Consider the following 15,442-nt stretch of genomic DNA (forward strand, 5'->3'; position numbering starts at 1 on the left):
AGAACGGCTAAAAGGATCTGGAAGAACATAGTCTAGTAGAACACATAGGTTAATTAAGATTTTTTTTATTTAATCCTGCTCGGACAGAGTGACGGGCGATAGCTAGTTATTAATCTATTAGAACTGAAATCATATCCTCTTACTTCGCAAGATGGCATGTGACATTTCCTTTTGTCAATTGTAGATCCTTTACACGCACTCTCGTCTAGAATAATTTTATCTGACGGAGATGTTTTATCTGTAACAAGTCACAGATGGAACAATATTGTGTTGACAGTTTAAATAAATTGACTTATATCATATATAGTCCAACAAGGTTATCTGACCCGGCGGGGTTAAGTCAAACTAAATGATGACAACTCATTAATGCCGCCCTGTCAATGTCAAAAAAATGTCACAAGATATTTGTTGTAAAGTTTATTTGCATTTTTAATGTCATGTCTAACCGTAGGTTTTTGACTCAAATCTCTGTATGAATTATATCGTTTAATCGTATAATAATATCTCTTATATGGAAATTTTAATCTCAGAAACCCACAAGAAGTATGTTTCATTTATTTTCTTACACGACTAACTGCGATAGCAGCGCCCCTCACCGAGTCAGATATACTTATTTACTTCTATTAAATTTCAAGACCTAAGCAGCATTCCCTTACCTATAGTATTATTGTTATCGTCTACATAATGACAGAATCTAGACCGCTTCTGATAACCTAAGCCACAAGTCACATTGCAGTAACTCCATTGAGACCACGCACTCCATTTACCAGGAACTAAAAAAAGATTTGTAGTTGTATATTAGTTATCAATAATTAGAAATTAAATGTTTCAACTTTCGGGAAACATAATAATAAATTAATTAAGAACGGCTTAACTAAAGGACGTCACGAGTGCGAGTACTCAAAAATAAATACTCGCCCTGAAGATGGACCGACGACGGGTCCAAAACTAGTCGTTGCCGTCACCAGACAATCATACGTGAGTTCTTAATTAATTTAATAATAATTTGAAAGTTTAATTTACAGCAAATCACAATAGAATATAATAGATGGTCGTTACTTTGGACTTACGTCCCAACAGAGGGGCTCGGAGTCTACCCTAAGTTAAGGGCGGGATGACTTCACACATATCATTGAATATTTTCTCAGATATGTGCAGCATCACGATGTTTTCCTTCACCTTAAGAACGTCGGATAAATGAACGTATGTAAATTGAAAAACAATTTGTACATTACAGGATTTGAACCGAGGATTTCAAGTCAAATATTTAACTCCTGAGCCACCGATGCTCTTGTATAATTAACCTACAAAAAATCACACCCCAAAACAATTCCATTGTGACCTTTTTGTTGCCTTAATGTATTATATTGTACTCAAGAGTTTCGTAGAATTACAATCAGTTTTTTTTTAAATTGATTTGTATAAAGGATGTTTCCTGATAGGCCGATTGGGACAAGGAGAATTTTGTTCCTTTGCACAATGGGAAAATCTGAAAGGCGATCAATCCAAAGAAACACCCTGTAAATAATGTAGTTGAGTGTCATACCTCTGACTGCGAGGTTGTAGCGGCGGGAGGCTGTGCCGGCGCTGTTCTCCGCCACACAGATGTACTGTCCGGCGTGCCGCGTCTCCGCACTCCACACGGCCAGCAGACTGCTGCCCAACACGAGCTGAGTGTGCACCTCCTCACCACTCACACGCTGGATGTCCTGCGTTATACCAACTACCATGTAGGCTGGAGTAGAGGATCTCGTCATGTCTATTAGGGGGTAAGTGACTTCCATACAAAAGGAATAGATGAAATAACTTGTAGGGATTCAAGAATATGGGATGGTAGGATGGATGATAGTGAGCTTAATCGTGTTGAAAATAATGCTTTTTCATTCAAAATCAAATATTTGAATAAATTTTCACTAGATGGCGTTGTTTTCAATAGATCGTTAAAGAGACAGATCTTTTATTTCGTAGAGCGTTATATCTGTCACACTAAGTGATGTTTGAATTGTTAATTAACAATTAAATTCTCATACTAATAACATTATGAGCCATTAGAATTGAAATAAAGATTAACTGCCGCACTCAGAGTTATAAAATGTAATTTAATGTAAATTCATTGCGGGAAAGCCACACTAAGGGCTTCACTTAGTTATCTATTTAAAACTGATTTAAATGAATAATGTGTCACAAATATAATAATGTACAAAATGGAAAACGAATTATCTTTTAGAAGTCGAAAAGAAAATTTCACTGTTAAGTTGCCATTTTACTAAAAAAAAATCTAGAAATAAAAAAGTAAATCATAAAATACCTTTAACCATGTTATCTTGGGAGATGGATGTCCATCCACATCACATTTGAGTACAATGCTGCGTCGCAATGACACCACGTGGTACTCCATTGTGTCATTACCTTCATTACCAACAATGTATGGAGGCTTTTCTATAATCACGTTATAGTTTACTTCGATAGCGCCAACTTTGTTAGTCATTATACAAGAATATATTCCACTGTCGGATACTAATGTATCGTTTATTATCTGAAATATATATCATCATCAGCTAACTATAAGTCACCACTGAAGGAATCAGAGTCTACCCTAAGTTAGGGGTGACTAGGACATAGTCAATGCTGGCCAAATGCGGGATGACTTCACACATATCATTGAATTTCTTCACAGATATTTGCATCACGATGTTTTCCTTCACCGTAAGAACGTCGGATAAATGTATATATGTGAAACGAAAATCGAAAAACAAATTGGTACATGGCGGGATTCGAACTCAGAAACTGCAGATTGCAAGTCAAGTGCTTAACATCAGAGCCACCGACGCTCTCTATATATTTATGTGTTTGTTAAATCTTTCTTCTTACTTATATTCTAAATGCGAATGTTTGAATGGATGGATGGATGTTTGTTTGAAGGTATCGTCCAGAACGCTTCAACGAATCTTGATGAAATTTAGCACAGATGTAGAGGATAGTCTGGAAGAACACATAGGCTACTAACAAAGTTGTTTTTTAATTCCGCGCGGACGCAACTAGTTAATATTATAAATGCGAATGTTTAGATGGATGGATGTTTGTTTGAAGGTATAAAGCATAGTTTGGAAGAAAACATAATCTACTAATGATTTTTTTTTATTCTACGCGAACGGAGTCACGGGCGACAACTAGTAACAATATAATCGTAGTGATAGTCGAACTCCTCATTGAGGAAGTATATTGAGGAAGTATATTGAGGTGATGATGAAGTGTTACTTACTATAGTAACATTATCTTCAGTCAACTGTACCCTCGGTAGATGTTCACTGATCTCCATATAAGGATGTTTGATCCAAGTTACATAAGGCTTAGGAACTCCTTCTACTGGACAAGTTAAGTTTAATACTTTACCAAATCTTGTTCTCACTTCTTTCATACTTTCCTTTGGCTGTGGCGGTGGTACTGTAATAACGTAAATATGGAAAAAAAATACACTTATCTATAAAAAATTATCTATATATATAAAAGAAAGTCGTGTTAGTTACACTATTTATAACTCAAGAACGGCTGAATCGATTTGACTGAAAATTGGTGGGCAGGTAGCTTAGAACTAGGAGACGGACATAGGATAATTTTTACCCCGTTTTCTATTTTTTATTCCGCGCGGACGGAGTCGCGGGTAAAAGCTAGTTTAAAATAAACAAAGATATTTTTTAATGTAATTTCGACGCAACATTATTGAATTGACACTAACGTGAACTAGTTTAAACTTCATAAGATATTAATTTCCATTGTTCTTTCTATCATTATTATTAATGATTCTAATAGTGGGTTTCCGAAACCGAAATCCTCTTATCAAACATATTAATATCTCATTTTTCTCAAAAAGAAATAACGATATATTTTAAGTAAAATTTGGTTTCAAAAACCGACCGTAAATAGTTTAAAAAAAAAAATGGGACCCATCTGCAAGCACTTCCTTTCGATTAAAATATTTTTTATCAAAATCGGACCACCAGGGGCGGAGTATCACGGTAACATACATAAAAATACAGTCGAATTAATAACCTCCTTCTTTTTGAAGTCGGATAAAAAAAACTCACCTAAAACATCAACTAAATAAACCAGACCAGTTTCTCCAACTTTATTTTTAGCTATACAAGTATAATTCCCTGTCTGTTCATACATCGCGTTAGGTGATTGAATAATTTCACTATAATCCATAGAGATCATTGTATTGTCAAATAATTTTAACGGTACGTCATCTTTAAACCAATATATCTCTGGTAATGGATTACCATACGGATGACAATGCATATAAAATGCTTGCCCAGATAAAACTTCTAGATTTATTATATTTGATAATGATTTCTCTTGGAATACATTTTGGAATATTTTCGGCGGCTCTGGAAATAAAAAGTTTTTTTTTATTCTTAACAAATTAGTTTTGATATTTAAATAATAATGCATGTATGTATTAATATTATAAATGCGAATATTTAAATGGATGGATGTTTGAACGTATCTCCATAACAGTTCAACGTATGATAACTGCCTGGAACAGTGTAAAAGCTATTTTTTTAATATATTAATATTTACCTAAAACATCTAATTTAATTTTCCTCTCATCTGCCCCACCTTCATTTGATGCAACACAAACATATAATCCAGCATCCGATGTTGCCACTTTATTTATAATTAAATCTGCGTATCTAATATTTGCGGTGTTATTACTGACAGTGTTGCCATATCGTATCCATTGTATGTTAGGTATCGGTTTACCGGAACCTCTACATGCGATACGAATACGAGAGTCTAGCTGTTGAAAGTATCAGTGATTAAAAAAACAAGTATAGATTGTTCTAGAAAACCTTAAATTCTATAAAGGTAGAGGAAGACCAAAAATATTATATTATGGATAGATTGTGTGAAAGAGGAGAGAGGAGAGAGAGGTAAATTCAGATATGACGGCTGATAGATATGTATGGAGGAGTAGTACATAATGTGCCGGCCCTCCGTAGGGATAAGGGTAGGTTGATGATGATAGCTACCTATTAAATAAATTATCAAGTACTTACAACAACTTCTAGCTTCTCTACAACGCTAGTACCTACAGAACCATTGAACACTATTATATCTTCAATCAAAGCGATTTTAACCACATTTATTCTGTACACGAGTGATGTAACACCGGCTTTGTTGCTCGCCTCACATTTATATGTACCTTCTGAATCTATTGTTACATTTGTACTTATTATTGTTGAATTTCTAATTAACCATGATGTGTTGCTGAAATGTTAAATATAGGAACGTAGGTTTAGTTCGTCTTTATAATTTTATAGCAACACAGTCTCCTCAGGGTTGCGGTGTAATCGCGCAGCTCCGCGTCAAAAGTTTTTGACATTTGTCGTTTGACTTGTTTTTCTTTCATTTCAAATATATATTTATATCACTCGGATATATTTCAGTTTCTTTATTGATATAACTTAATCTCATAAAGCTAACAAAGCCACTAAATGGTCCTTCGAGTCGGATTTTAAAGTCCGTTTTCGAGGTTCTGTCTGTAGAGACATTGCTAAACAAATTTGATGTACAAAAACTGAGGTAACACATTTTTGTATGGATGTTTCAGCAGTGTAAATCCATAGTTCTAAATTAAAATTAAATTTTGAGTTAATTTGTGTCAAATATAACACAACCGTTTCGTTTAAGCTTGTACAATTTTAAATACTTACTTGAACGTCCATTTAATGTCAGGTTTAGGAGATCCCCGTGCGTTACATTCGAGACTAGCATTAGTACCTTCCTTCAGTTGAACATCCAATACATCGAAGTCAGATATAAATGGCGGAACTGGTTAAAAAAAAGAAAAAAATAATGTTTATAAGAAATTAAAAAAAAATTGATTATTTGATGCAACGCGTTCAGAATTCTGTAAGTATTTTTATTTAAAAATATATCAAACCTAAGACGTCTAGAGTGAATTCCTTCACAATTGTCCCGTGTTCATTGGCAGCTACACATTTGTAAACTCCGGTCTGTCGGAGTTGGACATTTGTTAACTTCAAATGGCTCTTGTCCTCTCCTAATAACAACTTGGAATTGAACAACCACTTCGTCTGAAATAAAAACGTTCAGATATCAAAATATATACCTCGTTACTGTAACCTATTTTAATTTATAAATATTAGCAGATACATATAGATTTATAAAAAATTACAAATCTTTTGATTCTAAACCTTTGACTATTGGCGTTTTTCTCCACTCATAAGTCTTTCTTTTCTTTCTTTCTTCTTTCTTTCTTATTTTACAACATGTGGACCATATTCACCTCCATTCTAAATTCTAAACCAACGTTTCTCAAAGTATGCTCTTTTCTGGGGTGGCCCACGAAATTAGGTCATTCATCATTATTTAAAAAATATTAAAGGTGTACTCTATAAGGTTCCAGAAAGAAAATACGTTAAAAGATTTTTATGACGTATATACAAGAAATTCCAAGTTCTAGGGCCTAGAACTAATCAAGACCGACGAAGGCGAAGGTTCCGTCAAATACTTCGCTTTCCCAAAAAGGTTCCGTAGTCAAAACAGTTTGAGAATCACTGAGAGTTGCTCACTACGCACGCGTACGTCGCTCCGTGCGCACGCGTCACATGTGTATAACTTACCTTAGCTCTAGGCTTAGCGTCAACATCACAGTTCAAGTCGACATCATCTCCTCTAACAACCTCCAGCAGCTGTGTCGCTGTGTGTGCGAGCGGCGGCCACTGCACGTCCACAGTGAGCGCTGCGTGCGCGCCGCCCGCCATGTTGCTCACTACGCACGCGTACGTCGCTCCGTGCGCACGCGTCACATGTGTATAACTTACCTTAGCTCTAGGCTTAGCGTCAACATCACAGTTCAAGTCGACATCATCTCCTCTAACAACCTCCAGCAGCTGTGTCGCTGTGTGTGCGAGCGGCGGCCACTGCACGTCCACAGTGAGCGCTGCGTGCGCGCCGCCCGCCATGTTGCTCACTACGCACGCGTACGTCGCTCCGTGCGCACGCGTCACATGTGTATAACTTACCTTAGCTCTAGGCTTAGCGTCAACATCACAGTTCAAGTCGACATCATCTCCTCTAACAACCTCCAGCAGCTGTGTCGCTGTGTGTGCGAGCGGCGGCCACTGCACGTCCACAGTGAGCGCTGCGTGCGCGCCGCCCGCCATGTTGCTCACTACGCACGCGTACGTCGCTCCGTGCGCACGCGTCACATGTGTATAACTTACCTTAGCTCTAGGCTTAGCGTCAACATCACAGTTCAAGTCGACATCATCTCCTCTAACAACCTCCAGCAGCTGTGTCGCTGTGTGTGCGAGCGGCGGCCACTGCACGTCCACAGTGAGCGCTGCGTGCGCGCCGCCCGCCATGTTGCTCACTACGCACGCGTACGTCGCTCCGTGCGCACGCGTCACATGTGTATAACTTACCTTAGCTCTAGGCTTAGCGTCAACATCACAGTTCAAGTCGACATCATCTCCTCTAACAACCTCCAGCAGCTGTGTCGCTGTGTGTGCGAGCGGCGGCCACTGCACGTCCACAGTGAGCGCTGCGTGCGCGCCGCCCGCCATGTTGCTCACTACGCACGCGTACGTCGCTCCGTGCGCACGCGTCACATGTGTATAACTTACCTTAGCTCTAGGCTTAGCGTCAACATCACAGTTCAAGTCGACATCATCTCCTCTAACAACCTCCAGCAGCTGTGTCGCTGTGTGTGCGAGCGGCGGCCACTGCACGTCCACAGTGAGCGCTGCGTGCGCGCCGCCCGCCATGTTGCTCACTACGCACGCGTACGTCGCTCCGTGCGCACGCGTCACATGTGTATAACTTACCTTAGCTCTAGGCTTAGCGTCAACATCACAGTTCAAGTCGACATCATCTCCTCTAACAACCTCCAGCAGCTGTGTCGCTGTGTGTGCGAGCGGCGGCCACTGCACGTCCACAGTGAGCGCTGCGTGCGCGCCGCCCGCCATGTTGCTCACTACGCACGCGTACGTCGCTCCGTGCGCACGCGTCACATGTGTATAACTTACCTTAGCTCTAGGCTTAGCGTCAACATCACAGTTCAAGTCGACATCATCTCCTCTAACAACCTCCAGCAGCTGTGTCGCTGTGTGTGCGAGCGGCGGCCACTGCACGTCCACAGTGAGCGCTGCGTGCGCGCCGCCCGCCATGTTGCTCACTACGCACGCGTACGTCGCTCCGTGCGCACGCGTTACCGGTGTCAGGTGTAATGAACTAGTTGATATTAACACCGCGTCCTGTAAATAAACATTTCAAAAACTTTGAAGCTCGAACTAGCAAACATACTTACGATTCTAAAGAATATATTTGACATTCAAATTAGAAAAATCATCGAACCTTATACCATTTGAGGGTGTCATTAAATCCACGACGCAGGGGACAATCGATGGTGGCATTACTGCCTTCCACCACGTGCACCACAGACTGAGACTCTTCTGACATCACACTGGGGACGGCTAGAATAAAATATTACCTGTCTTACTAACATTACAAATCCTAAAGTTTGGATGGATGTATGGATAATTGGAACGAAGTTCCTTATCGCGCGTTGTGAAAGGTGGCTAGACGGAAAAAATTCTTACGAAAAGTTGTCACGACACTTTTTGCTATAGTAACCATGGCAACGACGTGACAACATATAACGAAAATTCATAGGAACTTCGTTCCATCCGGGTGTCCCTTGACACCGCTCAAGTTTTTTTTTAACACATACTTCCCAAACGACTGAACGGATCTGGATGAAATTTAGAACAGAGATAGATTACCATTTGGAATAGCTCATATACCTAGTTAGCTAGTGTTTTTTACGCGACTCGGTCCGTGCGCAGTAAAAAAAGGGGATATGAAAAATAGATAGTAGCAGATTCTCAGATCTACTAAATATGCTTTTTAAATTTTATAAAAATCGGTCAAATCGCTTTGAAGGAGTATGGTAACTAACATTATGATACGATAACCTTACTTATATTATAAATGCGAATATTTGGATGGATGGATGGATGTATGGATGGATGTTTGTTTGAAGGTATCTCCGGAAAGACTCAACGATTCTTGCTGAAATTTGGTAGAGATGTAGATCATAGTCTGGAAGAATATTAAGGCTACTTATGTTTTTTTCTTCGACTCCGCCTTCGGGGAATTAAAGAAGACAGATATTTTTTATATAAAATAGTAAGAAAACGAATCGAATGATCTCGGTTATTTCAAAATTAGTGAAATTTACAGAAAACATTACTCTCCTATTAGTCAGGCAAAAAGTTGTACTAACAATATATCTGAACTGGCACAGTCCTTGTTGCGGTACCGAGAATGTTCTTAGCGAGGCAAGTGTAGTCACCGCTGAGGTCTTCTGAAGGTGACTTAATAGTCAATGTGCCCTCCACATCGATGTCATAACGGAAATCTATATTTACATAAATATATAAATATATAATAATTATATATAATATGTAATTATATATTTCCAATTAAATTGACTAACATTATGCTTTAACTATTTAGTCATTATTAAGTTCCCTATCCCTTTCCCACTCTATTTACTTGCACTAGGTTTCTGTCTTCCAGTTACATCTGCCATCATTCCAGTTGTCACTTCTTAATCATGTCACGCAATCTATCCAGCTATTCCAGGACCTACTGGCTCAATTCAAAAGAAAAAAAATATACATGTCACTGACTGACAATGACATTAATTGTCTATGGATTTATTTTGGAAAAATTTAGTGTTGAATTAATACACATATGTCTGTTTTTAATAAGTCTATGGTTACAGACTTATAAAGATTTAGATAGTTATAATTTATCATGGTTTGATTTAACAATACCCGGCAAATACTGGTTAGAACTGGTTATGGTTAGTTATATGTTTTTATTAGTTATATCTTACCTTTATCTAAGTAATAACCGTCCTTAATCCATACAACATAAGGTCTAGGTTTGCCTGTCGCTTTGCAGGCGACTGCTAGAGAAGTATCCAGTACTGTAGCAACATACGGTCCGGTGTAATTATCTTCTATTATTTTTGGTGGTTCTAAAAAATATAGAACTATTTAAAATATCGAGATAACAAGAGTTTGTTAAGTAATATTTTAACTTTGTACTGAGAGGTAAGAAATACACAGGATTTGCAGTTTAATTTTAACTCTATACTAGCAAACGGTTACTTAAATTCGCTAAAATGGCGAAACGACATTTATTTTTCGCCATTTTGGCGAAGTTTGTAAAGATTGGAAGGCAACATAGAATTGTCTCCACTTTAGGTCTGACTTCTTCAAATGTATACAAACCATATATGTTTAGAGTAATTGTCTTTGCACCGAAGCCAGCCAAGTTCTCAGCAACACATTCGTATTGTCCTTCATGTTTGTAACTCGCATTTGTAATATTCAATTGTCCAATATCATTAAAACTGGAATATATATAAAATAGAGCTAAAAATATACTATGAAACATCTAAGTAGCGTCTGTGGCTCAGGGGTTAAGTACATGACTTGCAATCTGCAGGTTCTAAGTTCGAATCCCGCCATGTACTAATGTATTAGATTTACATATGTACATTTATTCGACGTTAGTTACACTATTTATAACTCAAGAACGGCTGAATCGATTTGACTGAAAATTGGTGGGCAGGTAGCTTAGAACCAGGAAACGGACATAGGATAATTTTTACCCCGTTTTCTATTTTTTATTCCGCGCGGACGGAGTCGCGGGTAAAAGCTAGTTATTTATAAAAGAGAATGTAAGAGACAGTAAATATTAAATTATACCAAATTTTTACCTTAAATCTGTTGTATTTTCAATCACTAAAGTATCGTTAAACTTCCACCAGATTATAGGAACTGGGAAACCGATAGCACTACATTGTAAAGTTACATTGGATCCTAATAAAATATTCTTTCTTTCTAATAATGGAGGTTCTAAAAATGGTGCCACTGGAAATAAATATATGACAAAATTAAGAACATGAAGTACTATCAGGGAATCTCTCGGTATTCTATCTTAAAAGTGACAGTCGTGTGAATGTATCAGAAGCATTGAGATGATGCGGAAATAATAACAGAGAAAAGAGCGCGGTGCAGTTTATTTTGTTGCAAGGAACAAGTTAATTTTTCTGTAAGTCGAACACCGCGAATTATCTTGACTGTACTTAGTTACATTCCGACAAATTTAACGATCTAAATTGTCTGGATCTGATTACCATTGTAATTTTTAAGTGTTTTATCCATCAATACTTACCCCATACATAAACTGTGTAATTTAATGTCGCTCTCCCGTAAGGGTTGATCGCGATGCACGAATATTCACCAAAGTCTGTCAAATTCGCAACGAATCTGAAAAAAATATACATTAAACACACAAATTAACGAAAAATGTAACAAAATTAGATATTGAATATAGGATACAGTACTTTGCAATTAAAATTCAGACCTTTTTTACATTTAAAATTGTCAAGTTAAAAAATATTATAAAACTAACTGTTGCGCGCGACTCTGTCCGCGTGGAATTAAAAAAAAACTTAATAAGTAGCCTATGTGTTCTTCCAGACTATGTTCTACATCTGTGAAAAATTTCATCAAAATCCGTTCAGACATTCCGGAGATACCTTCAAACAAACATACATACATCCATACATCCAAACATTTACATCTTATATATATAAAAGAAAGTCGTGTTAGTTACACTATTTATAACTCAAGATCGGTTGAACTGATTTGACTGAAAATTGATGGGGAGGTAGCTTAGAACTAGGAGACGGACATAGGAACTTTTTTATCTTATGTGCATTTTTTTTTATTCCGCACGGACGGAGTCGCGGGTAAAAGCTAGTTTATAATATTAGTAAAATGTATCATACCTCAATCCATACTCATCGATATATTTCCTGTCTTCAGTGACATTGTTGTCATTATGTGACCAAGTGACAGCTGGTGAGGGCGAGCCTGTCACATCACATGACAACTCCACCAGCTGACCTTCCAGCACTTGTACAACTTGCTCTGAATGTGTGGTTATTGTTGGCGATACTGAAAATGTTCAGTAATAATTATACAAAAAAAACAATAATATTGGAACCTAATATGTTTGAATGACAGAATTTTTATTCATAAATTAGATCGATGGTAAGGAATGGATGGATGATTGACCATCCATCCATTGCCTACTTATAATTCAGAAATATAAAAGGGGAAAAACGTTGCTTTAACAAGATATAGCTATTGTAAAATATATATTTTTTTAACTTTATAAAAATAGCAAAATCAACAAAGGAAGAGGACACATAGAAAGAGGATATTTCTCCTACATATACGTCCTCGCCCAAATCCATTTCCCTTTTCCGTCTCTTTCTTACAAGAAAAGGAAGAGAAGGGGAAATGGAGTAAATAAAGCCTCTGGCAAACACACTTAACAGACTGTACACGGAATAACTACCACTTGAGGCCTGTCTTCTATGTTATATTGCGTTCGAGCAAAAGATATAACTAAATTAACTAATTTCCATAAAATATCTTACTAATATTATAAATTTAAATGTATGGATGGATGGATATTTGTCAGAATGTATCATCGTCTCAAAACTACTCAAAAGATCTTGATGAAATTTGGCACAGATGTAGAACATAGTCTAAAAAGAACACATAGACTCCGTATTACTTTTTTTTTTTAATTCCGCGCAGAGTCGCGGGTTAAATCTAGTATGTTATAATTATAAATATACTTACAATAGACTTGCAAAGTATAGTTAGTAGTGAGTGAGCCCAAATTATTGTAGGAGTTACAACTGTAAGTACCGGAATTGTACAATGTTACATTTGATATAATCAACTCGTTTGTATTTGTTATATATCTGAAATGTTGAGTTGAAATACGCTTTAAAATAAATATTAACCGGAAAACCAATATTTTTTTTATATCTAACTAATATTATAAATGTGAATGTTTGGATGGATGGATGGATGGATGAATGTTGGATGAAATTCAATATAAATATTAAACATAGTCTGCAAGAATACATAGGTTACTAAGTATTTTTTTTAATTCCGCGCGAACGGAGTCGGAGTCGATAGACAGTTTATTATATACTAGCTTTTACCCGCGACTCCGTCCGCGCGGAATAAAAATTAGAAAACAGGGTAAAAATTATCCTGTGTCCGTTTCCTGGTTCTAAGCTACCTGCCCACCAATTTTCAGTCAAATCGATTCAGCCGTTCTTGAGTTATAAATAGTGTAACTAACACAACTTTCTTTTATATATATAGATAGATGTGAATGTTTGGATGGGTGGATGAATATAGATATAAAACAAAGTGTATAAGAACACATAGGCTACTAATTAAGTATTTTCTTAATTCCTTGTGAATGGAGTCGGAGGCGACAAAATGAACAGAACATTAGATCGGATGTGTTAATAAAATTTGAAACAACTTAAACTACATTTCCACTAAGAGACAAACCGCGCGACTATTTTTATGCCAATCGTAACCGCACCAGTGGAAATTAAGATTGTTTTTAGAATAAGGTCTAGTGGAACTAGTAGAAAATGGGATACTGTTTTAAATCTAGATATAATATAGCTTTATAACTTACACATTATTTGAATAAGACAGAGGTTTCCCTTCTTTAGTCCAAACTACGATAGGCGGAGGATTACCAATTGTGTTGCAATTTAACACAACTTTGTCACCTGATTTGATTTCTAATTGATTTTGTACCAATTGTGATGAATTTTTTAATTCTGGCGGATCTGTAACGTAATTTTTTTTTTCAAATATTTTATAACAATAATTAAAGATAAAGTAATACAATGGTCAAAGAAATTTTGATATTAAGTTCGTCAAAAATTCGTTAAATTCACTTCCCCTTCTCATCTTTTTCTTACAAGAAAAGGGTTGGAAGGGTAAAAGACTCAAATAAGGCATTCGACACCACATTCATCAGACTGTACGCGGAATGACTTCTACTTGAGAGTAGTCTTTCGTCGTGTTGCTGGTGTCTACAGCTGTTAAATTTATCTTACTAATATTATAAATGTTTAGATGGATGGATGGATAAATGGATGGATAATCATGTTTGAAGGTATCTCCAGAAAGGCTCAACAGATCTTAATTAAATTTGGTATAGATATAGAACATAGTCTGGAAGAACACATAGGCTACTTACTAATTTTTTTTTTAATTCCGCGCAGACGATGACGCGGTCGACAACTAGTTTAAACATAGAAATATACGTATTTTCTCTCTATAACATAACTATAGAAAAAAAAACTTACATTGTATATTTAGGAATACTTGATATATATCTTTTCCAATAGCATTTTCAGCTAAACATTGATAGAAACCTTCATCTTGTAGACTCGCATTGTTTATGGTCACTATAAAACCTTCTTCATTCACTTTGGTGTTATTTCTGAGATGTTTAAATTCTTCTATTCCGTTGATTTTGTATTGCCATGTTATCTTTGGTTCTGGGTTGCCCTTTAATAATCTATAATAAGATATTTTGTTATTTTAATAAAAGATGTTAGTCCAAATGAACTGTACTGTGGGTTTCTGAGACCATAATAACAGTTTGAAACAAGGATTCCCAAAGGGGTCGATATTAAACGGAAAGCATTGCTAATTCTCACTCTGTCTTCTTCTATTGACCTAAGTCAGAATTAATAATAACAATAATTGATCTTAAAAGTAGATAATTTCATGGGGGGTCTGAGGTAATGGTTCATTTTGGAAAAGGGGGTTGTCCAAAATAGTTTGGGGATCTCAGTATTGTCAAAGATATACAGAGATTTTGGTCTCAGAAACCAACGGTAAATATTTTCAATATATAAAATAACGTCCCATAAATGGATATAATTACTATCTTACTAATATTATAAATGCGAATGTTTAGATGGATGGATGTTTGTTTGAAGGTATCTCCGAAACAGCTCAACGGATCTTGATGAAATTTAGCACAGATGTAGAACATAATCTGTAAGAACACATAGGCTACTTAGTATGTTTTTCTTAATTCCGCGCGGACGGAGTCGCGGGCGACAACTAGTATTTGATATTTTCATCGGAATTGTCAATTTTTTGACATGATTATATTAGGAAATGTAAATTATTTTAAAATTAATGAGTTTCCGAATAAAATTTACGTTGTTATTAATTTACGATATTTAACGCTATGATTTGAAACATGCAGAATGAAAACGAAAAATAATACAAAGAATATTAAGATTGTAAATTAATATTCAATATTTTTTTCTTCAAATGTTTTTTTTTTATTGTAAAATGATACAAAATCTCACCTACATGATATAAAAGCGGTGTCTCCCCTGCGCGCTGTTATACTAAACGGTTCCTTAGACAAAACGGGAATTTCTGTAAAACAACAATATAATTAAAAAAAATAT

The 15,442-nt window shown here is 36.4% G+C and overlaps 1 protein-coding gene across 1 annotated transcript in view; it reads right to left on the reverse strand.

The window, feature by feature from the left end:
* Window positions 1-15,442, reverse strand: part of LOC106719709 (hemicentin-1) — a gene marked incomplete at its 5' end in the record, with an annotated part of 35,789 nt that overhangs the window by 5,408 nt on the left and 14,939 nt on the right. The window contains 22 exons of the mRNA XM_045683447.1: window positions 144-238; window positions 657-773; window positions 1,547-1,709; window positions 2,309-2,536; window positions 3,263-3,444; window positions 4,086-4,388; window positions 4,582-4,801; window positions 5,061-5,271; window positions 5,718-5,835; window positions 5,948-6,101; window positions 6,651-8,285; window positions 8,386-8,504; window positions 9,317-9,451; window positions 9,935-10,078; window positions 10,335-10,456; window positions 10,826-10,979; window positions 11,284-11,378; window positions 11,903-12,071; window positions 12,768-12,892; window positions 13,633-13,789; window positions 14,315-14,529; window positions 15,338-15,410. Coding sequence (XP_045539403.1) covers window positions 144-238; window positions 657-773; window positions 1,547-1,709; window positions 2,309-2,536; window positions 3,263-3,444; window positions 4,086-4,388; window positions 4,582-4,801; window positions 5,061-5,271; window positions 5,718-5,835; window positions 5,948-6,101; window positions 6,651-8,285; window positions 8,386-8,504; window positions 9,317-9,451; window positions 9,935-10,078; window positions 10,335-10,456; window positions 10,826-10,979; window positions 11,284-11,378; window positions 11,903-12,071; window positions 12,768-12,892; window positions 13,633-13,789; window positions 14,315-14,529; window positions 15,338-15,410 — 4,934 coding nt within the window. The remainder of the gene's footprint in view (window positions 1-143; window positions 239-656; window positions 774-1,546; window positions 1,710-2,308; window positions 2,537-3,262; window positions 3,445-4,085; window positions 4,389-4,581; window positions 4,802-5,060; window positions 5,272-5,717; window positions 5,836-5,947; window positions 6,102-6,650; window positions 8,286-8,385; window positions 8,505-9,316; window positions 9,452-9,934; window positions 10,079-10,334; window positions 10,457-10,825; window positions 10,980-11,283; window positions 11,379-11,902; window positions 12,072-12,767; window positions 12,893-13,632; window positions 13,790-14,314; window positions 14,530-15,337; window positions 15,411-15,442) is intronic.

This window comes from Papilio machaon, chromosome 22 (genome assembly GCF_912999745.1).
Source record: "Papilio machaon chromosome 22, ilPapMach1.1, whole genome shotgun sequence".
Lineage (NCBI taxonomy): Eukaryota > Metazoa > Arthropoda > Insecta > Lepidoptera > Papilionidae > Papilio > Papilio machaon.